We start from the raw sequence: 24,570 nt of genomic DNA on the forward strand, positions 1-24,570 counted from the left end.
TGGCCTTTCCTACCGTAATAGCCCTCACTTCAGGGAATCAATATGGTAATTCTGCCAGTTGCTGAGTAAGTCTTTTCCAATTATGTATTCCAGAACTGGGCAAATAATCACAGAATGGGTCCGTGGACCAACTGAACCCACTGTGAGATGGACGTGAGTTAAAACTCCATTGATCACCAGACCTCTGTAAGCCCCTACTCTGTCTGGTGAACCACAGTGACATTTTGGGTCTCTTGGAATTAATGTCATATCTGAGCCAGTGTCTAATAATCCCCAAAATATCTCATTATTTCCTTTTCCCCAATGCACAGATACCCTGGTAAAAGGCTGTAAGTCCCTTTGGGGAAGACTTGGAGTAAGATCAACAGTATAAATTTTGGGAATTGATTAAGGGGCTGTGAGTCTCTGTTTTTGTAATTCAAGTTAGACTTTTGTTCACTTGATGTAGAATTCTTTGCTTATATAGATCGAACAAGAATTTAGTAGACTGCCCATCTGTTTTACTTCTAGGTACCCCATGATCTGCTAGCCAGTGCTGTAAGTCTCTACGAGTCGGATTATTTTGACTGATGCTTTGAGTTTACTGTCCATTATTGTAGCCACACCTACCTTCTCGTTGGCGATTTATTGCTGCCAGGTGTCTTCTGCCAACTCAGGATCCAGATATCCTCATTGTGTTTAAGGATTCCAGCTCAGTGACAGCAGTTCCAGCAGTAATATCTGACCTACAGAGAAGGGCTACCAAAGAGCTCTTCAGTGATGGTGGAGCTAGTCTCACAAATTTATTCCTCACAGTCCTATGTCCTCTGGTGTGTCCTCAGGACATTCCTGGGGTTTGTGAGCAGCTCATCTATGATAAGTCCACTCTATCATTCCAATCTCTTTAAGCCTTTGGATCCCCTCCTCTACATTATTCCAGGGAAGTTCTGGCATTTTCACTTCAGGTATTGTCATCTGCATTTATTTCAGTGTTTCAGTCAGTCACCCAAACAAACTCTTAACACCTTTCAAACCCTCAAGCTACAGCATTTTTGAATGCAGAATCTCAGTTTAGTGGGCCCATATCAATAAATTCAGCCTGATCCAACTTTACATTCCTTTCACCTTTATCCCACACCCTTAATATCCATTCCCACGCATATTCCCGATTTCTGTCTATATAAATTGGAAAACTCACGTAGTTCTTTTGGAGTATAGTGTACTTCTTCTTCATGGGTTACACTTTGTACCTCACCTTTTTGGACCTGTTGGGACTTTAGTCTAGTTACAGGTCTTGAAAAGAAGAGTGGTGGGGGGACTGTACTATGAAGGGCCATGAAAAAAATTAGAAGTCACCTTCAAGTCAATTACCTCAGGGCATTCCATTGCACCTTCATCTGGTGAAACAGGATTAATCTCTCCAGTCAGAGGAGTGAGGGCTGTTTCCCCAGGGGAGGTGGTTCTAGGTTTAGCAGGCACTGAAAGGTTAATCTCTTAGGGGGAAGTTGGATGGCCAGCTCCTCAGGGCAGATTGGAGGTTAGAAATCTGTTTCCTCAAGGCATGCTGGAGGGCAGAGTGGACATTGGATGGTTCTTACCTCAGAGCAGGCTGGAGGTCGGAGGGCTGTGTCCTCAGGGCAGACCATTACAGGTATATCAAGCAAAGACCCAGCAGAATCCAGGGTTCCAGTGTCCTCACTGCCATCATTATCAACCTATATGTCCTCATCCTAATTTTCAGGATCCTATTCTTTTCCAATCAATGCGTTTACTTTTTAACAGCAAACCCCTGCCGGGTTGAGATTTTAGTTTACGTTGTAAATCTGGTGCTTTCACAGTGAAACTGTAGGTCTAGTTTTAAGGGATCTTAAATCTGTAGTGACAGGAAATAAGATTTTCTTTCAGGGCACACATAGGGTCCTTTATATCTTTTGTAGGGTATTTAAGTTGAAAATTTGAAGCCTTCAGCTCATCCCTTTGTCTTACAACTGTATCCAGTGTATCTAAGAACAACCAGCCAAAATCATACCTCTTAACTCCACAACACTCTGTTAAAGTTTCAAAAACACTGTCACCCAGAGCCTTGCTTTGTACAAGAGTATGATTATGAGAATCAAATGGTGGTAATTTGCCTGTCTCCATTGCCAACTCATGCCAACTCCATTGCCAACTCATGCCATCTTGATTATTGGAAATAGAGTCATTAGTGCCTTTGAATGTAAGTCAGAGTAGAAAACCAATTGTAAAAGCCCATTTTAAGATTCTGTTTTTGAAGAATCACTAGCAGTGCCAAGGTTTATCAGTCAGGGTTCTCTAGGGAAACAGAACCAGTGAAGATATCTGTAAATATGAGATTTATGTGTCTCATACAACTGTGGAGATGCATGAGTCCAAATTCTGTAGGGCAGAATACATGAGTCCAAATTCTGTAGGGCAAACCACAAGCTGGCAAGTCCAATGAAGGTCTTTGATGAACTCCCCAGGAGAGACTGACTGGCTGAAGAAGAATTGAAAGTTCTCTTTCTTCTCCCTTTAAAGTCTTTAACTGATTGGATTAAATCCAACTGATTGTATTCTTTCATTACTAAAAACACTCCCTTGGTTGATCGTAGCCATAATAAGCCGTAAATGCAATCAACTGAGTGATGATTTAATAAACCAGCCTTCTGGTTTATTAACTGGTGGTGAAATGTCCTTGTAGTAACTGTTAAGCCTGACCAGGCCACTGGGCACCATCACTTGGTGATGGTTGACACATGAACTCAACCATCACAGACATCAATAGAACAGAGTATTTCCTGTCTCTCAATAAATGGAATGGTCTGTGCATGTGAATTACTTTCCCTTTGTGATCCAAAGTTTTGTTTGTTTATTCTGATTTTTAAATGGTGAAATAAGATACAAACCATAAACTATGCAAGTTCTTTAAGTGTAAGCCCAGTACATTTTTACATATTTGTACACCTTTATTGCTCCCACCCACATCAAGGTATAGAATATTTCCAGTACACCATAGGCTCCGTCATGCCCCTTCCCAGTTTGTAACCTACCACCCTGAGTAACCACTATTCTGATTTCTTTCATCATTAAATTTTATCTCTTCTTGAATGTCATAGAAATGGAAACATATAGTATGTTCTCTCTTGCATATTGCTTCTTTCACTTACTTAACATGATGTTTTTGATATTCATCCATGTTGTGTATATATCAGTAGTTTTCTTTTCTTATGGTTGTTTAGCATTCTATTGTATGTAAATATAAAAAATCTGCCATTGGTTGACAGTTATTTCCAGATATTGACTATTACGACTAAAGCTTCTGTGAATACTCTTATAATTGTTTTTGGTGATCATGTGCACTTATTTTTCTTGGACATATATCAAGGAGTGGGATTTCTGAGTCATAGGGTAGCATGTTTTTAGCTGTAGAAGATACTGCAAAAAAGTTTTCTAAAGTGGCTTTATATCAATTTGTAATTCCACTAGCAATGCATGAGTTATGCTTGATTCATCCCCACAAAAACTTGATATTGTATAGTATGATAACTTGCTCTCATTTTAGTTTGCATTTCCTTTATTAGTAATGACATTGAGGATCTTTTCATATATTTAATATCTATTTGGATATCCAGTCTTGTGAAGTCTCTGTTCAAGGTTCTTGCCCATTTTTCTATCGAGAGTTTTTATGTCTTCTTAATAATTTTTATTGTACCACTCCACAAACAATGGAAGAACCTCACAACAGTTGTTATATATTTTACCTGTATCCATATTATAATACTTTCAATACAATTATTTTATTGTTAGTTTAAATGTTTATTAGTCATTGAATTTTAAAACATTTTGTTTGCCCACATATTTACCTCTTTGTTGCTCTTCATTTCTTCTTAGAGATCCATATTTCCATATAGGATTTCCTTTAGTATTTCTTGTAATGTGTTTGTGTTGTGACAAATTCTGTCATCTTTTAGGTTATCTGAAAATGTCATTATTTTACCTTCATTTTTGAAGGACATTTTTGCTGAGTTAGAATTCTAGGGTGGCAGTTTTTTTCTTTTAAAGCTCATAGATACTAATCTATTGTCTTCTGAATCCCATTATATTTCTCGAGAAGCCAGATGTTAATCTTGCTGTCTTGAAAGTAATGTATTTTTTTTCCCCCTCTGGCTGCTTTTAAGATTTTCTCTTTAACTTCAGTTTCAAGCAATTTGATTATGATGTACCTAAGTGCAGTCCTCTTTGTATTAATATAAAATCCTGTTTGGGTTTCATTGAGCTTCTGGAATGTTGATTGAGGGCTTTTATCAATTTTGGAGTATTGTAAGCCATAATCCTTGCAGGTATTTCTTTGGCCCCATTTACTCTCTACTCTCCTTCTGGGACACCAATTGCATTGTAGATTGTGTCTCACATTTCTTTTGGGTTGTTTTTTGTTGTTGTTGTTCCCTTCTTTGTTTCCTTTCCTCTTCATTTGTGTATTTTCTATTAACTTCCCTTCAGGTTCACCAGTTGTACGTTCAACATGTATGTGTTCTGCTGTTAAATCCATCCAGTGAGTCTTAACTTCAAATGTTTTCTCTTTTGGTTCTAAAATGTCTATTTGATTCTTTCTTACAGTTTACAATTCTCTGTTGAAATTTCCCTGTCTTTTTTACTATCTTTTTCTCTATTTTCTTTAACATACTTATAGTAGTTATCTTGAAGTCCTTGTCTGCTAATTCCAACAAGTTAATCTTCTATGGGTCTTCATCTATTGCTGTTTTTTCTTTTGATTTTTGGCAACAGTTTCCTGCTATTTGGATATCTTATAATTTTTTGTGTGGCAGATACCATGAATAAAAACAACACAGAGACTGAAGTTATATTGTTTTCATTCCCCAAAAGGATTTTTTCTTTCTTGTTCCAAGCAGCAGTTGAGCTAGAACAAGGCTGGTTTGCAGTTTTAATTATACTCAACTCCAAACTGGTTTCAAATGTTTTCAAGGGAGAACTAGATGGAGCCTGACTGGGTGTCTTTATACTTCACCTTATCCATTGTGGGAGATTTGTTTCACCCTTTGGCTTCCTACCTGTGTGTTCTAGTTTGCTAATGCTGCCTTTTCACAAAACATCAGAAATGGATTGGCTTTTATAAAAGGAGGTTTATTTGGTTACAAAGTTACAGTCTTAAGCCCATAAAGTGTCCAAGGTAAGTCATCAGGAATCGGGTATTCACTGGAGGATGGCCAGTGGTGTCCAGAAAACCTCCCTTAGCTGGGAAGGCACGTGGCTGGCATCTGCTCCAGAGCTCTGGTTTCAAAATGGCTTTCTCCTAGGATGTTCCTCTCTAGGCAGCAGCTCCTCAAAAATGTCACTCTCAGTTGCTCTTGGGGCATTTGTCCTCTCTTAGCTTCTCAGGAGCAAAAGACTGCTTTCAAAGGCCATCTCCAAATGTCTCTGTAAGCTGCAGCGTCTCTCTCAGCTTCTGTGCTTTCTTCAAAGTATCCCTCTTGGCTGTGGCAAGCTCGCTCCTTCTGTCTGAGCTTATGTAGGGCTCCAGTAAACTAATCAAGGCCCATGCTGAATGGGTGGGGCCACACCTCCATGGAAATTATCCAGTGAAAGATCTCACCCACAGTTGAGTGATCACATCTCCACAGAAACATCCAATCAAAAGTCTCCAACCCAGTCAACACCAGTACATTTCCTGCCCACACAAGACTGCATCAAAGATAATGGGGTTTTGGGGGACAGAATACATTCAAACTGGCACACTAGGCTACTTCCAAATTCCACAAATGTTTTAATGGGGAAACTAGCCATGTATTTGAGGTAGCCCCTCTTCCTCAACTAGGTCCCAAATACTCAAATACTGTGGGAGATTTCATTCTATCTTTTTGAAACTTCCTAACTTCCTATGTAGTTACCATACACAACCATGTGGGGAAAACAGCCACCACATCTTTAGGGATCTCGAAGTCCTACACATCTTCCAGAACTTTTGATGTTTTTTTCTTTCCAGCATATAAAATCCCTCAATTTTGGCCATGCCTGAGTCTAAGGCCACTCAAAATTTGCCAAGGCTCCCAGGTGAGAAGCAGTTGTGACAGCCTTTTCACTTCAGAATGGCTCATTCCTCCCTGATTTATTTTACTTAGTCTTCTATGCTTTTCTATCTTCATATTTTTAAAAATGAATTCTTTGCAATTAATATAGCTCATTTTTAGTTGTTGCAGCAGGAGGTATAACTTGTTTCCTACTCCATCTTGCTCTGAAATAAGAAATTCTTATGGCCCAGGGTTTCTTGTTGTTGTTATGTTTTGAATTCTTTGATATGTTCTTAGTATTGTTGCATGTGATTGGTATCATTTGCACAAAGTAAACCCAATGATAAAATAAGATCATTGTTTTTCGTATTAACAACTATTTTATAACAATATCATAGGTTAGCATTGACACTGATTCATTAATTTATCAGCTTATTTACTGACCACCAGTGAGCCAGGAACTATTGTACACATAACTGGGTATATAATAATGAACACAAAAAGGACAAAAATACCTGCCCTCATAGTGTTTGCATTCTAGGTCAAGGACACAGTCAATAAATGAAAATAAAAAGCAGGGTCATCAGCTGAGAATAAGGAAGGTGAAGGTAATACTAGATTTTTGAGAAAGGAAGATCTTTTTTAGAAGAAAAAGAAAACAGAGCAAAATAGTACATGGACTAGAGAAATATTTTAGAATACTCAGGCATTGCCAAGATAGTTAAGATTAGTAGCCCCAAATTTTAAATGACTGTGTGTTTTCTTCTGCTGCCTTCAGCAGCACAGAATAAGAGGAGAGTAGGATTTAATCAAGGTTAGGGTCCTGCAAGCAAGTGCACTGGAGAAGAGAAGGGCAAAGAAATTGAAGGTGTTTGCAAAGCAGTTAATATTTTGATGGACCAAACAATCTATTTTGGGTAAGTTGGAAGTAAAGAGAAAAGACTGGAAAGTATTAAAAATAATGCATTGGTACTCCTGGTTGGAATGGAATTGTTGAAGTGGTCACTAGAGGAAGTAAGCTGGAAAAATAAGAGGTGCTAGAGAATGGTATACTTGAAATCAGGATTTTGGAAGATGTGTAGTTAGAGATAACGAAGATGGCAGTGGAACATTTCTCATTAAGTGGACTGCAAGCATTTGGGGCAGGGTAATTCTTTTATGTATGAAACTGTTTCACAGTCTTTTTGATATAAGAGACTGTAAGATACTGAACACTTTTGTCCTGTAGCACTCTGTTAGCTTTGTGTCAGCAACCAAAAAATTACCTACATGTTTCTAAATTCCCATATGGAGGTGGTACTACTTGCAGTCTCTAGTGATAACCAGTGGATTTGGTGGTTGTGCTGAAGAGAAGTCTTAATCAGCTAGGTTGTTTTTGGCTGCAAGTAAAAGAACTTTTAAATAATATGGATTTATTATCTCAATAAAGAAGTCAGAAGTAAACAATTTCAGGACTAATACTGAAGTAAGCTTCTTTGTGATTTTCTTGGCTTCTTCCTCTCATGGTCCCACAATACTGCCAAAGTTCCGGACCCCATGTCTTCACATGTGCAAAGACAAACAAAGGGAAGGTGCATTTTATTTCATGCATCTCTTATTTGATGGCAGAGAAAAACCTTTTCCAGAAGATACCTAATGGGTTTCCCCTCTCTGTCCTATATCTTCTAACTAGGTCACATATCTAACTCTTGATCAGTATTGGAAATGTAGAGTAGGATTACACTAGTTGATTTAAACCAACAATTTTGGTTGTGCCCACCTTGCCTAGGCATATTGCAGCTTGATACCTGAATTTGTTTCCCCCAAATTAAGAAAGAAACAGCTGTTGGGTTAAAAAAACAGCTGTGTGTGTTGTAGGGGATTTGTGGGCCTCAGAAGCCAGGGTGTTATATAGATTCTCCATTTTGATTTTTTTTTTTCATCAAAAAATTAAAAAAAAACAAAAAACATTTTAAACAAAACCAAAACAAAGGAATAAGAAAAACAATCTAAAATAACTACACTGCTTCCAACATGTTCTGTTGTGCCCCAAGAAAATTAACAGACCATAACTGAACAAAGGAATAAGAAAAACAAATAACCTAAAATAACTACATTGTTTCCAACATGCCTCTATCATACCTCCCCCAAATTAACAATCCATAGTCATTCCTGAGCATTCCCGTAACATTAAGATGACCCTGCATGACTTATCTGTTCTTATTAGATTATCGTTCTCCCTTCACTATTTGCTGCCTATTGCTAGGTCCCCTACATTCTACAATACAAAATATTTATTTTACATTTTTCACAGAATTCGCATTAGTGGTAACATACACTATCTCTCTTTTTTTGCCTGGCTTATTTCACTCAGCATTATATCTTCAAGATTCATCCATGTTGTCATATGTTTCATGACCTCGTTCCTTCTTAACTGCCACATAGTATTCCATTGTGTATATATACCACATTTTGTTTATCCACTCATCTGTTGAGGGAAATTTGAATTGTTTCCATCTCTTGGCCATTGTGAATAATGCTGCTGTGAACATTGGTTTGCAAATATCTGTTCATGTCACTGCTTTCAGCTCTTTTGGGTATATACCAAGAAGTAAATTGGCTGGATCGAAGCGTAACTTGATATCTAGTGTTCTAAGGAACTGCCAGACTGTCTTCCAGAGTGGCTGTACCATTAAACAGTCCCATCAACAATGAATAAGAGTTGCAAATTTCTCCACATCCTCTCCAACATTTGGAGTTTCCCGTTTCTTTAATGATAGCCATTCTAATTGGTGTGAGATAATATCTCATTGTTGTCTTAATTTGCATCTCCCAAATAGCTAGGGAAGATGAACATTTTTTCATATGTTTTTTGACCATTCGTATTTCCTCTTCAGAGAACCGTCTTTTCATATCTTTTACCCATTTTATAATTGAGCTGTTTTTTCTATTGTCGTTGAGTTGTGGTACTTCCTTTATATATGCAAGATATCAGTCTTTTGTCAAATACATGGTTTCCAAATATTTTTTCCCGTTGAGTTGGCTACCTCTTCACCTTTTTGTTGAATTCCTTTGGGGTACAGAAGCTTTTAATTTTGAGGAGTTCCCATTTATCTATTTTTTCTTTTGTTGCTTGTGCTTTGGGTATAAGGTCTAAGAAGTGACCTTCTAAAACAAGGTCTTGAAGATGTTTCCCTACATTATCTTTTAGGAGTTTTATGGTACTGTCTCTTATATTGAGGTCTTTGATCCACTTTGAGTTAATTTTTGTGTAGGGTGTGAGGTAGGGGTCCTCTTTCATTCTTTTGGATCTGGATATCCAGCTCTGCCAGCCCCATTTGTTGGAGAGACTGTTCTGTCCCAGTTCTTTGGTTTTGGGGCCCTTATCAAAGATCACTGGACCTTAGATCTAGGGTTCTATCTCTGAATTCTCAATTCAGTTCCTTTGATCAATATGTCTATCTTTGTGCCATGCTGCTTTGACTACTGTGGCTTTATAATAAGCTTTGAAGTCAGGGAATGTAAGTCCTCTCGCTTTGTTTTTCTTTTTCAGAATGTTTTTAGCAATTCAAGGCTTTTCCTTCCAAATAAATTTGATAACTAGGTGTTCCAAGTCTGTAAAGTAGGTTGTTAGAATTTTGATTGGAATTGCATTGAATCTGTAGATGAGTTTGGTTAGAATTGACATCTTAATGACATTTAGCCTTCCTATCCATGAACATGGAGTATTTTTCCCTCTTTTTAGGTCCCCTTCTATTTCTTTTAGTAAAATTAAATAGTTTTCTGTGTATAGGTCTCTTACATCCTTGGTTAAGTTTATTCCTAGGTACTTGATTTTTTAGTTGCTATTGAAAATGGAATCTTTTTCTTGAGTGTCTCTTCAGTTAGGTCATTTCTAGTGTATAGGAACATTACTGACTTATGTGCATTAATCCTGTATCCTGCTACTTTGCCAAATTTGCTTATTAGCTCAGGTAGCTGTGTTGTCGATTTCTCAGGGTTTTCCAAATATAAGATCGTATCATCTGCAAATAATCACAGTTTTACTTCTTCTTTTCCCATTTGGATGCCTTTTCTTTTTTTGTCCTGTCGGATTGCCCTGGCTAGCACTTCTAGCACAATGTTGAATAACGGTGACAGCGGGCATCCTTTTCTCATTCCTGATCTTAGAAGAATGACTTTCAGTCTCTTGTCATTGAGTACTGTGCTGGCTGTGGGTTTTTCATATATGCTCTTTATCATATTGAGGAAGCTTCCTTCAATTCCTACCTTTTGAAGTGTTTTTATTGAAAACGGATGCTGGATTTTGTTGAATGCTTTTTCAGCATCTGTTGAGATGATCATTTGATTTTTCCCTTTTGATTTGTTAATGTGTTGTATTACATTGATTGGTTTTCTTATGTTGAACCGTCCTTGCATGCCTGGAATGAACCCCACTTGGTCATGGTGTATGATTTTTTTAATGTGTCTTTGGATTCGATTTGCAAGTATTTTGTTGAGAATTTTTGCATCTCTATTCATGAGGGAGATTGGCCTGTAATTTTCCTTTCTTGTAGCATCTTCACCTCGTTTTGGTATTAGAGTGATGTTAAGCTTCATAAAATGAGTTAGGAAGTGTTCTGTTTTCTGCAACTTTTGGAAAGAGTTTAAGTAAGATTGGTGTCAGTTATTTTTGGAAAGTTTGGTAGAATTCCCCTGTGCAGCCATGTGGCCCTGAGCATTTATTTGTGGAAAGCTTTTTGATGACTGATTGGATCTCTTTGTTTGTGATTGGTTGGTTGAGGTCTTCTGTTTCTTCTCTGGTCAGTCTAGGTTGTTCATATGTTTCCAGGAAATTGTCCATTTCCTCTACATTATCTAGTTTGTTGGCCCACAGTTTTTCATATTATCCTCATAATTTTTTTAATATCTTTGGGATCTGCAGTAATATCACCTCTCATTTATTATTTTGCTTATTTGGGTCTTCTCTCTTTTTGATTTTGTCAGTCCAGCTAGGGACTTGTCAGTCTTGATCTTCTCAGAGAACCAACTTTTGGTTTTATTCTATTGTTTTTTTTTTTCTCTATGTTATTTATTTCTGCTTTAATCCTTGTTATTTCTTTTCTTCTACTTGGTTTGGGATTAGTTTGCTGTTCATTTTCTAGCTTCGTCAGTTGTTCCATTAGTTCTTTGATTTTAGCTCTTTCTTCGTTTTTAATGTGCGCATTTAGAGCTATAAATTTCCCCCTTAATACTGCCTTCGCTGCATCCCATAAGTTTTGATATGTTGTGCTCTCATTTTCATTTGTCTCTATATATTTAGCCATTTCTCTTGCTATTTCTTCTTTAACCCACTGGTTGTTTAGGAGTGTGTTGTTTTACCTCCAGGTATTTGTGAATGTTCTAAATCTTTGATGTTTATTGACTTCTAATTGTATTCCATTGTGATCAGAGAATGTGCTTTGAATAATTTCAGTCTTCTTAAATTTATTGGGGCTCATTTTATGGCCCAGGATATGATCTATTATGGAGAAAATTCCTTGAGACCTAGAGAAGAATGTGTATCCTGGTGATTTGGGATGTAATGTTCTATATGTGTCTGTTAAGTCAAATTCATTTATTGCAGTGTTTAGGTTTTCGATTTCCTTATTGGTCTTCTGTCTGCTTGATCTATTTATAGGAGAGAGTGATCTATTTATAGGAGAGAGTGATGTTCCCAGAATTATTGTGGGAACATCTATTGCTTTCTTCAGTTTTGCCAGTGTTTGTCTCATGTACTTTGTGGTACCATGTTTGTGTGCATAAACATTTAAGGTTGTTATTTATGCTTATTGGCTTGTCCCTTTTATTAGTCTATAGTGATCTTCTTTATCTCTTATGACATCCTTGCATTTGAAGTCTATTTAATCTGAGATTAATATTGCTATTCGTATTTTCTTTTGGCTGTAGCTTGCATGGAATATTTCTTTTCTATCCTTTCACTTTCAACTTCTTTGTGTCTGTGGGTCTAAGATGAGTCTCTTGTAAGCAGCATATTGATGGTTCATATTTTTTAAATCCATTCTGCCAATCTGTATCTTTTAATTGGGGAGTTTAATCCATTCACATTCAGTGCTATTACTGTGAAGGCAGTTCTTGAATCAGCCATCCTGTCCTTTGGTTTTTATTTGTCAAAGATATTTTTTTCTACTCTCTCTTTATTTCCTTTAAACTACCCTTACTAAAATTCTTTCGTTCTCAGCCTGTGCCAGTTTGAATGTATTATGTCCCCCCAAATGCCATTATCTTTGATGTAATCTTTGTGTGGGCAGACCTATCAGTGTTAATTAGTTTGTAATTCTTTGAGTGTTTCCATGGAGATGTGCCCCACCCAACTGTGCATGATGACTCTGATTGGATAATTTCCATGGAGATGTTGGCCTGCCCATTGGGTGGGTCTGAATTAAATTACTGGCACACTATCTAAGATCAGACAGAAGGAGCAAGCTGCTACAGCCATGAGAGACACTTGAAGAAAGCATAGGAGCTGCAGATGACAGACATTTTGAAGATGGCCGTTGAAAGCAGACTCTTGCTCCGGAGAAGGTAAGAGAAGATAAATACCCCAAGTGCAACTAAGAGTGACATTTTTGAGGAACTGCAGCCTAGAGAGGAGCGTCCTGGCAGAAAGCCATTTTGAAATCAGAACTGTGGAGCAGACACCAGCCACATGCCTTCCCAGCTAACAGAGGTTTTCCGGATACCATTGGCCATCCTCCAGTGAAGGTACCGATTGCTGATGTGTTACCTTGGACAATTTATGGCCTTAAGACTGTAACTGTGTAACCAAATAAACCCCCTTTTATAAAAGCCAGTCTGTCTCTGGTATTTTGCATTCTGGCAGCGTTAGCAAACTCGAACACAGGCCTTCTCCAGACCTCTCTCTCCTTTCTTTTTTTCTCCTCCTGTAGGACTCCCTTTAGTATTTCTTGTACGGCATATCTCTGGCTAGCAAATTCTCTGAGCATTTCTTTGTCTGAAGATTTTAAGCTCTCCCCCAATTTAAAGGAGAGCTTTGCTGGATATGGAATTCTTGGTTGGCAGTTTTTTTCTTTCCGTATTTTAAATATGTCATACCACTGCCTTCTCCCTTCCTTGGTGGCTGCTGAGTAGTCACTGCTTAGTCTTATGTTGTTTCCCTTGAACGTGCTGAATTGCTCCTCTCTTGCTGCTTTCAGAACTTGTTCCTTCTCTTCATTGTTTGACAGTCTGATCATAATATGCCTCAGTGTGGGTTTATTTGGATTTATCCTTTTTGGAGTTTGTTGGGCATCTATGATTTGTGTGTTTATGTCATTTAGAAGGGTTCGGAAGTTTTCCCCAACAATTTCTTTGAATACCCTTCCTAGACCTTCACCCTTCTCTTCCCCTTCTGGAACACAAATGATTCTTATATTTGTGCCCTTCATGTTGTCCATCATATCCCTGAGATCCATTTCAAATTTTTTTATTTTTTTCTCCATTCATTCTTTTGTGCTTTCACTCTCCAAAACATTTTCTTCAAGTTTTCTTACTCATTCTTCGACTTCATCTAATCTGCTGCTGTGTGTTTCCAGAATCTTTTTAATTTGATAAACCGTTTCTTTTATTTCCATAAGCTCCTCTGTTTTTTTAGTTTACTCTTGCAAATTCTTGTTTATGCTCTTCTAGGGTCTTCTTGATGTCCTTGATATCCTCAGCCATGATATTGGTGTTTATGATTACTTCTTTGATTAATTGCTCCAAGTTCGGTGTCATCTCTGGTTTTTTGATTTGGGTGTTTGGATTATCCACATCTGCTGGTTTCTTCATATGCTTTAAAATTTTCTGTTGTTTTTGGCCTCTTGGCATTTTGTTGTCTTGATGGTGTTCTTTTAGGATACTAATGTAGACTTATTTGAACACTTGTATATAATTTGACAGAGCTGCAGCTTGGTGGCTTGCACTTTTTCCCTGAGCTGTCAGCAGATGGCACTCCTGAGCCACCTCTTACCCTCAAGCTAGTTCGCCCCAACTTTGTCTATGCGCTAAGTGGGGTCTAAACCATGTCGAAGTTGTATCAGTACACCAGTTTTCTGTGAGCAGTGGGGACCGCCAGCCATATGGTTGGGGGCATGCCCTATGCAGTTTGGCAGGGAGACCACTTCAGGACACAGTGATTCTAGCCTTTCGTGGGGCTGCAGGTGGCATATCCTGTGCGTCTCCCCCTCCAGTTGAAGTGTCCCGCATTCCCTTTCTGAGGTGCCCACAGGTTCCTGGGATTGGGGGAGGTTTCCTGGCACTTCCATGTGGCACCCCTGCCTCTAGGCTGTGTAAACTGTGGGCACCCGTAGAGGAAGGGTAGACGCCTTCACAAGCCTTGCCAAATCCTGAATTCCCTTAATGAGGCTTTCAGCCTGGGGCTTTGAAGGGGTGTCTCCCAGCCAGCTGCAAAGATGGCTGCACTGGGTGCGGAGAGCTACCCACTCTTGCTCTCCTCTGCTTTCTGCAGTGGCCTGTCTGGCATGGGTGTTTTTTGCTGCAGGTCCGCTTGTCTATGCCTCGACTCCCTGCACCCCCAGTGTCTTGGGGGCGAACACTCACTCGTTTGTCTGCGGTTGGCTCTAGCAGGCTCTCCGCTCCCGGGCCGCTTTGCAGGGCAAATACTCTCCCCGCTTTCTGTTTTTATGTTAATGTGACTATAAAATAATGAAAGGATTAGTAATGGAGAGAAGGGCAGTGAACAATATGTAAACTCCTTATTTGATGAGAGAATAAACCAGGGAAGATGCTGGGTAACAATAGTACTAGGTATCTAGGCACACCTGGAATGTTTAAGGAAGAGACAGTTGACACAAGGTACGAGGATGCCTATCCCATCTCTGAACCCTATATGTGAGTTGTAGGAGAAAAGATAGCTCCTATTAATGTCCATTGGTTATTTTTGTATGCCCCAATTTTTTATTCCCAACTTAGTTGCCTTAAAAAAAAATAAAAGGCTGTTCTTTTCAAAATAATAAATTCAAAAAGGACCAATTTTTAGCATTGTCAACCCAAAGAATAAGAAATACTTAAGAAAGACTTACTGGCTGTGGAAGATAATGATTGGATATAGAATGTAGTATACTTTAGACCATTAATTCAAATTAACAAATAGTAATTGAAGATTATCTATGTGAAGATAAGTGCTGTCATATTCTGTTCAAGTGAAGATAAATTAATAAATCTTCATTCTCTAAAGATCAGTCTTCTGGAATTTACAAAAGACATGTAAATAACTCCAATGCAAAACAGTTAATAATGATAATATAGTGTAAATACTAACTCTCAAAGAATATGATGAGGAAGAAAATTATTATTTGGGAATACCTACCCCACCCTCTGTAAGGTAACAGAATAACTATTTTAGGACAAAGAGTTGGATTCCTTTTTTACTTACATTAGCTCTAAAGTTTTCTTTTTTTCAGTATCTTTTGATATTAACTTGGACTATGCCTCAATAGAGTTAATATTTCTTTAATAGCTTGCTTTCTCTGATCAGAACCTCAAGATAAATTAATAATCTCTATTTTAACTAGATTTATGAGTCAAGGTCATCTACAGGAGGGCCTCAACTTTCATACATAAAATTTGGAAGACCAGCACTTCTATGTAACGTATATTACATCTGTAAATTTCCCTTCATACACCAAGTTTACTGTTTTATATATCATTTAACATGACATTTTGAGTTATTATATGTTGATGCTCCCTGTTAGGTCAAAAAGGGACTGAATAATTGACTGACGGGCGGAGTACACTAACAGTGTTCAATACTGCAAAATCCCACATATTAGAAGCTCATTATAAAGAGGTGGAATGGAGCTTTATGATTTAATCTAATGTATATTATATGCTTTCTTCTCAGTGAATAGGTGCTTTGGTCTGTAGATTTATATAGGTATTTCTCTAGAAAGAAATGTATTGCTGTTAATTTTTTTTTACATGGCCTGTTTATTACTCTTTTATGTTTTTTTTTTTAAGAGTCAACACAGACTGTCCAGGCTCTGCAGTATTCAACTGTTGGTGGTCCAGTAACAGCAAGCAAAGATTTAGAAATAAAAAACTTAAAAGAAGAAATTGAAAAACTAAAGAAACAAGTAACAGGTAAATATCTGATTTGCTATTAATTCAGTTTAGTAGATTTTTAAAAATGTCTTGTTCACATACAGAATATTTATTGACTAAGTGTTGTGTATTTTGTGATGTGAGTTATATGCCAGCATTGGAAAGTCAAAAAAGAATGATTTCTGCTCTCAAGGAGCTCAAGTTTTGGTCTGGGAAACAGATATAGAGTCATTGCAATACACATTAAAAAGTTGTGAAGAAACATAAAGAGATATATGTGGAGAGAACATAAGAGGAGCATCTAACCCAGACTTGGACAACAGAGATACCATTTTTGGAAGACCTAAGTGAGTTTGGGATGCTGAGTTGGAATTTTTCTTCCAAAGAATGTAGGTATAGGGGAAAAGGTGTTAGGAATTTGAAAGAAGGACCGCTGTAGACACAGGAACTGATCATATATAGACATCAAACCTTGTGAAAATTTATTTTCTTAGTAACACAAAAATTCATTTTTTAGTGTACTACTGAGATTAACTTTGACAAGTGTTCTTTTGCCTATTATTCATTCATTCCATTAATTTAACAACCATTTATTGAACACCTGCTAAGTACCAGGTGTTATTTTAGGTTCTTGGGATACAGTTCTAAACAAAATAGACAAAAAGTCTTGCCCTTGTAGAATATACTCTCAGAGCAGAGGGCAGGAAACAGACAAAAAACAATAAATATATAACTATATAAATTATATAGTATGTTAGAAGGTTTTGTAAATGCTTAAAAATAGATCAGAATATGGAAAATGGATCAGAAGTGCAAAATGAGGACTTCTATAATATTAGGTGGGGTAGTAAGGGTAGGCCTCACTGAGAAGGTGATGAAAGCAAAACCTTGAAGAAGTTAAGGGGGTTAGCCATGCAGATACCTGAGTAACAAGTGTTCTAGGCAGTATGAGCAACCAAAATATCCTAAAATGGGCATGTACCTCTTGTGTTCAAAGAAAACATGGAGGCCAGCATGGCCGAAGCAGAATGAACAAGCAGGGAGAATGGAAGGAGATGAAATTGGGATGGTAGATGAGGCTTGTTGCCAGATCACATAGAGTCTTACAGATTGTTGAAAGGTCTTTGGTTTTTACTCTGAGTGAAATGGAGGCCTTTATAGAGTTTTGAGCAGAGGCGTTACATGATCGTAGTTAACGTTTTTTAAAGTCTGGCTGCTGTGTTGCCAATAGACTGTAGGGGAATGAGGTTGGAGGAAGAGAGGTCAGTTGGAGGGCAGTAATCCATGTCAGAAATGTTGGCGGTTTGAAGCAGGGTGGTAGTAGAGGTGGTTAGAAATGGTCCAGTGCTAGAAATACTTTGAAAATGTCAACAGAATTTGCTAATGGATTGAATGTGGAATGTGAAAATGAGTAGAGTTGCGTCGAGTGACTTCAAGGTCTGTGCCTGAAGAGTAACTTCAAAGGAGAAAAGTATGGGGTGAGCAGATTCAGTGTGGAGGTGAAGGGACAGTTTGGGACAGGACATATTTGAAACACCGAAATAAAACATTGTCCTTGCCCTAAAGGAGTAAACCACCCTGTAACTGGGATACACTTCAGTATTTTTATTGAGATTTTTTTGGTGGGCTTTTTTCCTCCCTTTTTTTTTGGTTGGTTTGTTTATAATTTCACATTTGTTGAAGACCTTTGACTTTGTGACTAAAAATATGTATTTTTACTTTTTAGTTGATAGACTAATACATATGCTCTTACAGATTTCCAGACTTCATTGCAATAATTCCAGGGAAAATGCAGTGAGGATTTGGAATGGAGGGACCTGCCTTAATTTATCAGTTCTGTGTTGTGCAAGTCACTTATCATTCATTCTGCTCAGTGTTACCTGAACTATGTTATGGACCCTATTGGGAGGATGCAACATGATTTTACTTGGTACACTGAAGACATTTATAATTTTGTATTTATTTTAATGTACACTAGAAAAATAATATATCTAGTACATCAAAACTAATATTTATGAATATAATTGCTTGGGATTTGGTGACTTTAAAAAGTGACTGAATAACAAAAAGTTACAGAACAGATGTGGCAAATATCATGAAATTAATATGTGTGATGATTAGGTTCATATGTCAGCTTGACCAGGTGATGGTGTCCGGCTTACTGGCCTGTTACTGCAAGGATATTGTGGCTGGTTAATAAATCAGAAGGCTGGTTTGTTAACTCTTCAGTCAATTGATTGCATCTGTGGCTGATTCATCAAGAAGGGAGTGTGTTCCACAATGAGATAATTCAGTCAGCTGGATTTAATCCAATCAGTTGAAGAATTTTAAGGGAGAAGAGAGAGAACTTTCACTTCTTCAGCCAGCCAGCTTCTCCTGGGGAGATTAAAGACCTTCATCAGGGTTGCTTGTTCACTGCCTACCCTACGGAATTTGAACTCCTGCTCTATCAAGCCCCAAGGAAAAAGTGTCATTCAATAAATGACTCTTAGACTTCGAAATATAATGAAGTTTGCCCTGCAGGTTTTGGGAATTGTTTGGTCCTGTGAACCCCATTTTCCTTTCAATTTCTCTCTATGGCAGTGGAAATGTTTATCCTATGACTGTCCCCCCTTTGTATATTGGAAGCGGATAACTTGTTCTGAGTTTCGCAGGTCCACAGCCAGAGGAGAATGTTGCCTAAGGACAAACCACACCACTAACTGATTTTGATAAGACTTTGTATTTATCTATATTGTAATGGAATGAATGTATTTTCGCATTTGGAAAGAAAATGTATTTCTAGGGTCCAGGGGGTGGAGTGTGCTAGTTTGAAACCATGTTCTTTAATGCAATCTTGTGGGACCAGACCTGTTAGTCTTGATTAGGGTGTGATCTTCTGATTGAATGTTTCTATGGAGATGTGACACACTCAACTGTGGGGGAGAACTCAGATTAAATTATTTTCATAGAAGTGTGGACCCTGCCCATTCAGGGTGGGTCTTGATTAGTACACTGGAGTATTTAAAAGAGCTAAGTGCCACACTGACACTGATGCTTGGAGACGCTTGGAGATGTAGACAGAAGGACGTTTGGAGATGCTAAGAGATGAAGCCCAGAGTTTGCCCTAGAGAAGCTAAGAGAGAACCCCCAGATGCATAGAGAGAAATGCTCTGGGAGAAAGAAGCAAGGACACACAGGAGCTGAGAGAGAGGAGCGAAGACAGAAGCACAAGAACATTTTGGAGAAAGCCATTTTGAAGTACAACCCGGGAGCAAAGGACTAGCAGATACCAACCACATGCATTCCCAGCTGACAGCCATTCTTCATTGAAGATATCCTCTTGTTTATGCCTCAGTATGGCCATTTTTATGGTCTTAGAACTGTAAATGTGTAACCTAAGAAATCCCCTTTATAAAAGCCAATCCATTTCTGGTATTTTGCATAATGGCAGCATTAGCAAACTGGAACAATACGCCAATAATTGCAGTTTAGAACATACCAACTTATACAGTTGTCAGAAAGGAATAATAATGTTTCATTTCTCCATGATACAAACCTCTGTCTCTAAGGAAGGGGCTGAACCAGATGGTCTGGAAGATTTCTACCAGACTTTTCCCCAAAGATTCCATGATGATCTGTTACTATGGTTTCATTTTTATTGTCCTGCATGCTAAAACCTTTTATCCTCAGTGTCTTAGATGTCTCAATATGGATACAGATTTACCACCATCACCACTTATATACCAGAATTATTTTGGGTTTGGGGGAGTCAGTTTCCAAGGGTGGGGAGTCTTAGTACATGTTTACTTGCAAATATTTCTGGATGCCTTCCCTGATACTGTTCCCAGTATCTAGATATTTTTTCTTTGTTTTTGTTATATTTTTCTCTTCCCCTTTCGTCCTCATTTTATAATTTGTGGCTAAGTTACTGTAGGTCCTATATTGTATTGTATTATATTATATCATACTATATATTTTTATTATGACCACCAATATTTAGGTCTTTAATAATATTCCTTTCATGATACTGTAAGATTTTTCCCAACTAAATGGTGTTTTTACATTTTCCATGTATATGAGTGGGTATGTTTATTTAATTATTTTATTTATATAGTAATATGTTATGCATTTAATTTATATGCATATGTAATTCGTGTGTATGTGTGTATATAAAATATTTTGTCCTAAAAGAATGGCTTTCATCAGGCTTAAATGATAAATACACTTTGCTCAAGCAAAGCTGGGCTGTAGAGGTAGGGTCAGCCAAGGCAGAAGGCAGAGAATATTTCAGATGAGGGAGAAGCAGGTATAAAAGGCACCAAAGCTTGAGGAACTGTGGTTTCTCTATGACAAATGGTACTCTTCCAGTAAAATATCAAAATTAAATTAAATTCGGCAGGTTTTTATGTGTGTTATTCTCAAGGTATTGTCCTAGGAGCATTGAGTTAAAAAAATAATTAACTGTAAGCTTCTTTACTGTTAAGGAATTTACCTTCTTCCATACCAACATCATGGTGAAATTTGAGCTGTTACATTTCAGTGTTTTATTTTTAATATTCATACATTTAAAAAAATCTTATACTCCCCTTCAAAATGTTTTTTATTTCTGTTTTTGTCATTTGACAGGTATTCATTGAGAACTTAACTGTATATCAGGTGCTAAATATTGTCATTTTCCTTTTGTTTGCTGGAAAGTACTTATGTATACATGGATTCTCAGACCCCGTTGTAACCAACTCTAAGAATTTCCAGGGGTCTTCTGTTTATGGGGGGGAACCTGTGCTACAGAACATTTGATAGGATTTAAAATAGTGGAGAGGATGAAAAAGGTATCTCAAGCTCGAAATGGGACTAATCTCTTTCATTACCATATTTATTCTCATCCATAGTGATTATGGACTTGGAAGAACCAGTGGTTGTCTATGATGATGGGACATAACTGAAATGGCCAATGAGATAGACTATTTCTGTATCATTTACACTGTTCTAACTATAGTAAGTAGAACCTTGTGTAAATTTAGAGAAGTTGGGTGGGTATTCCAAAGAGAGTCTCTGCCTGTTTTACTCTCACAGTGATGATTGTAGCAAACTGCAGTAGTAGGTAGATGTTAGTAGAAGCCTAAAGTAGAATGCAGAAGAAGCAGACCTATCATATTTATTAATATAGTATATTGATAAAGTAACTTAACCTGCACCTGAAGTGAAGGAGTTGTACCAACCAGTTCACCTTTTCTACTTCAAAAGAAAGACATATCTCTTCAGCTCCCAAGTGTTAGTAATGGTGTATGACTCAGGTTTAAAAAAAATATGCAGGGCACCAAACAAAGGAATAGTTAGAAATTGTGACATTGAGAAAGTGAATGACTATCAATTGAGTAACAAATCCTTGCCATTCAGGTGTGGTTTACAATTGTTTGCTTTCAACAAGATTGAAGTAGAACTTACATGAGTTGTGAGCTGGTATATATCATTACAATTTTTTGTTGATAGATGACTCTGGCACATAACTCAGAATTCAAATAATTAAGTGATGTTGCCAACAAAATTCCTTCCATTCTCTTTTACTTATTTTATCAAAACTTGCTATGGTTTGATTCTATTTAAAAAAAAAAAAAAAAGAAAAATATAAGTAAAATTGAATTGCCTCTTTCTTACTCTAGTAATAAGTAATCACAGTTATATGAATTAATTTTTTTATTTTTTAATTAATATTTTTAAGAGCCCAATCAATATACCTCATTAGGAGATTCATTTTTCAGAATTTCACTTTTTTCTTTAATAATTATTTTTGAATTTTCTAATATATTTATATCAACTCAATCAACAATATGTAATATTTATAATGATAATTCAATCCAGAAAAAAAATTTTTTTTAACCACCTAGAACCTTTTGGCTCAATTTTTTATTTTAGAGAAGCATGATAGGATGATTAATAAAATACTTTCAAGCATAAAAATACATTGTATTAGTATAAAATTCTAATTTCCAAATATGAAGTAGAGTATAAATGCAAGTAGAAAAAGAAACAGTTTATCTGACTGTTAAAAAAGAACTTGATACATATTTTTAAGTAGATGAAAAGGGCAATATCAATTTTGTTTTAAAAATATCAATATATACAATAGACTGGAAATTGTATCCATTACGTTGTTTCCACTCATGAAAAATGTTTAGATGTCAACTTAATACCATGCAAGGGGTACATAGTTTTTCAAAATGTTCTTAGGATATGCAAGCAGAAATGAAAACTGCTTTTAAAAATCTTTAATGATAATGATTATGATAATAGTTTATATTAGTAAAATAATGATAAATATTTATATAGTACTTACTATTGCCCAGGTACTTCTGTAAAGAGGTTTTGTGTATTGAATAATTTAACCATTAAAGCAACTCTGTAAGGAAGATGCCATTATTCCCATTTTATAGGTGAGAAACCTGAGGCACAGAAGTTTTAAATAACTTGCAACAGGCTGCAACTTGTTATGAAGTTATATAGCCACTTTTTGTAAATCACTGTACTAGGTTACTCTTATCTTTCATAGATATAATTTATTTTACCTGATCTCACAGCAACCTAGTGAAATTCTTAAGAAAGATTCCATTATTCTCATTTTAAATACAAGAAGAGCAAACTTAGAGAAGTTAGCATTTGCCCAAGTCCAGCTAATTAGTGTTAGATCTAGGACCCAACTGAGGTCTTCTGTTTCCTAATCCAGTGTTGTGTCAGTTGCACTGTGCTTCTGTATTTAAAACTTTATTTAATATATTACAGTATAAATACCTAATATATATAGTAGGATACTGTACAGTATGATATAAATCTAAAGGAAGCCTGTTTGGGCTTTTACACTGTTAAAGTAATAATGCTAAAAAGAAACGTAACTAGGTTATTTCATCTATTTTTTAAATGAATTGATATTTTTATATACAGTGCTCAGGTGGCTATCATCTTTTGCATATATAACTATATATTTTATTTGTGCTTACAATTATGTGGGGGGAAAAGCATCACAGTAATATATGTTAAGAAAAATTATTACAAAACTGTTTTCTTTAATAAAATAAAGTTTATAGATTTGAAAGTACTGAAATACCAATAAAATTAGTTGATAATTATTTATTCATTCTCTTGTTCGGTCAGTATAGAGTGCCACACAGTTTATGTATTGGGGATTCAGTAACAACTAAAATAGAGTCCCCATCATCACAAAGTTTGTTTCATTGTAGGGAGGCATATGATCAATATAAATATGCAAAATATACTGTGAGATAAACGATATAAAGAAAAATAAAGCAGTGAAAGGAACTAGAGACATAGAAGAAGGTACTGTTTTAACTAGGATGTTCACATATCTCCAGAAATGCATTTTTAAGCAAAAATAAGTGAAGGAAAAATCTGGTACAGGGTCTCTAATATAAAGAGAACTATTGAAAATAGTTCCCAGCACCATTTGTTGAAGAGACTATTCTTTCCCATTGATTACATTAATTTTCTAATGTTAAACCAGCCTTGCATTTCTGGAATAAATCTCATTTAGTCATAGTGGATAATTCTTTTTATATGTTGCAGGATTCAGATTGCTAGCATTTGTTGAGAATTTTTGTATTACTATTCATAAGAGATATGGGTCTATAGTTTTTTTTTTTTTTACTTTTTTTTTTACTTTTTTAATTGTGAAATATATATACAGATAAACAATAACTTTTGAAGTATGATTTAATAAGTAAAGAGCAAATTTCAAAGAATGTTATGGGCTACAGTTCCACCATTCCAGTTATTTCCTTATTGTGAAGTATAACATATATACAGAAAGGTGATAACGGTTTAACAAGTAGTTATAGAGTGAATTTCTAAGAATGTTATGGGTTATAGTTCCACCATTTCAGTTATTTCCTTATTGTGAAATATAACTTATATACAGAAATGTGATAATTTTCAAAGTATAATTTAGCAAGTAGCTATAGAGCAAATTTTGAAGCATGTTATATGTTACAATTCCACCATGTCAGTTATTTCCTTCTAGCTATTCTAGTACCCTAGACACTAAAAAAATACATATTTATATAAAGATTCAGTATTTGGTAAGGTATTCCTATTAAATATAGTCTATAATATGAAATATATAGTTTTCCCATATACCATTCTGTTGTTAACTCTTTGTACCATTGTCATGCCTTAGAAATAGATCATGCATGCTCTTGTGGGATACATACCTTTAAACAAACCCTTTCAATCATGTTTGCCTTCAGTGTGGCACTGATGTTTATAATCCCAATAATGAACTATCACCATCTCTATCCGTTCCCATACCTTGAAGTTCACACTCATTAACACGTCTGTTCATATGTGGTAATCATTCCCCCTTCACTAGCTTCTGACTATCTCTAGTTCCCCTATATTCTACATTATAAGACACTGATTTTTACATTGTTCAGCGAGTTCATATTAGTGATAACATACAATAGCTCTCCTTTTGTGTGTGGCTTATTTCACTCAATATTATGTCTTCAAAGTT

At 36.5% G+C, this 24,570-nt stretch overlaps 1 protein-coding gene across 11 annotated transcripts in view; it reads left to right on the plus strand.

Annotated features, from left to right (window-relative positions):
• Nucleotides 1–24,570, plus strand: part of CDC42BPA (CDC42 binding protein kinase alpha) — a 449,333-nt gene that overhangs the window by 255,144 nt on the left and 169,619 nt on the right. For all 11 annotated transcript variants that reach the window (XM_037822691.1, XM_037822669.1, XM_037822670.1 and 8 more), the window contains exon 11: nt 15,984–16,106. In XM_037822691.1, coding sequence (XP_037678619.1) covers nt 15,984–16,106 — 123 coding nt within the window. The remainder of the gene's footprint in view (nt 1–15,983; nt 16,107–24,570) is intronic.

This window comes from Choloepus didactylus, chromosome 2, assembly GCF_015220235.1.
Source record: "Choloepus didactylus isolate mChoDid1 chromosome 2, mChoDid1.pri, whole genome shotgun sequence".
Taxonomy (NCBI): domain Eukaryota; kingdom Metazoa; phylum Chordata; class Mammalia; order Pilosa; family Megalonychidae; genus Choloepus; species Choloepus didactylus.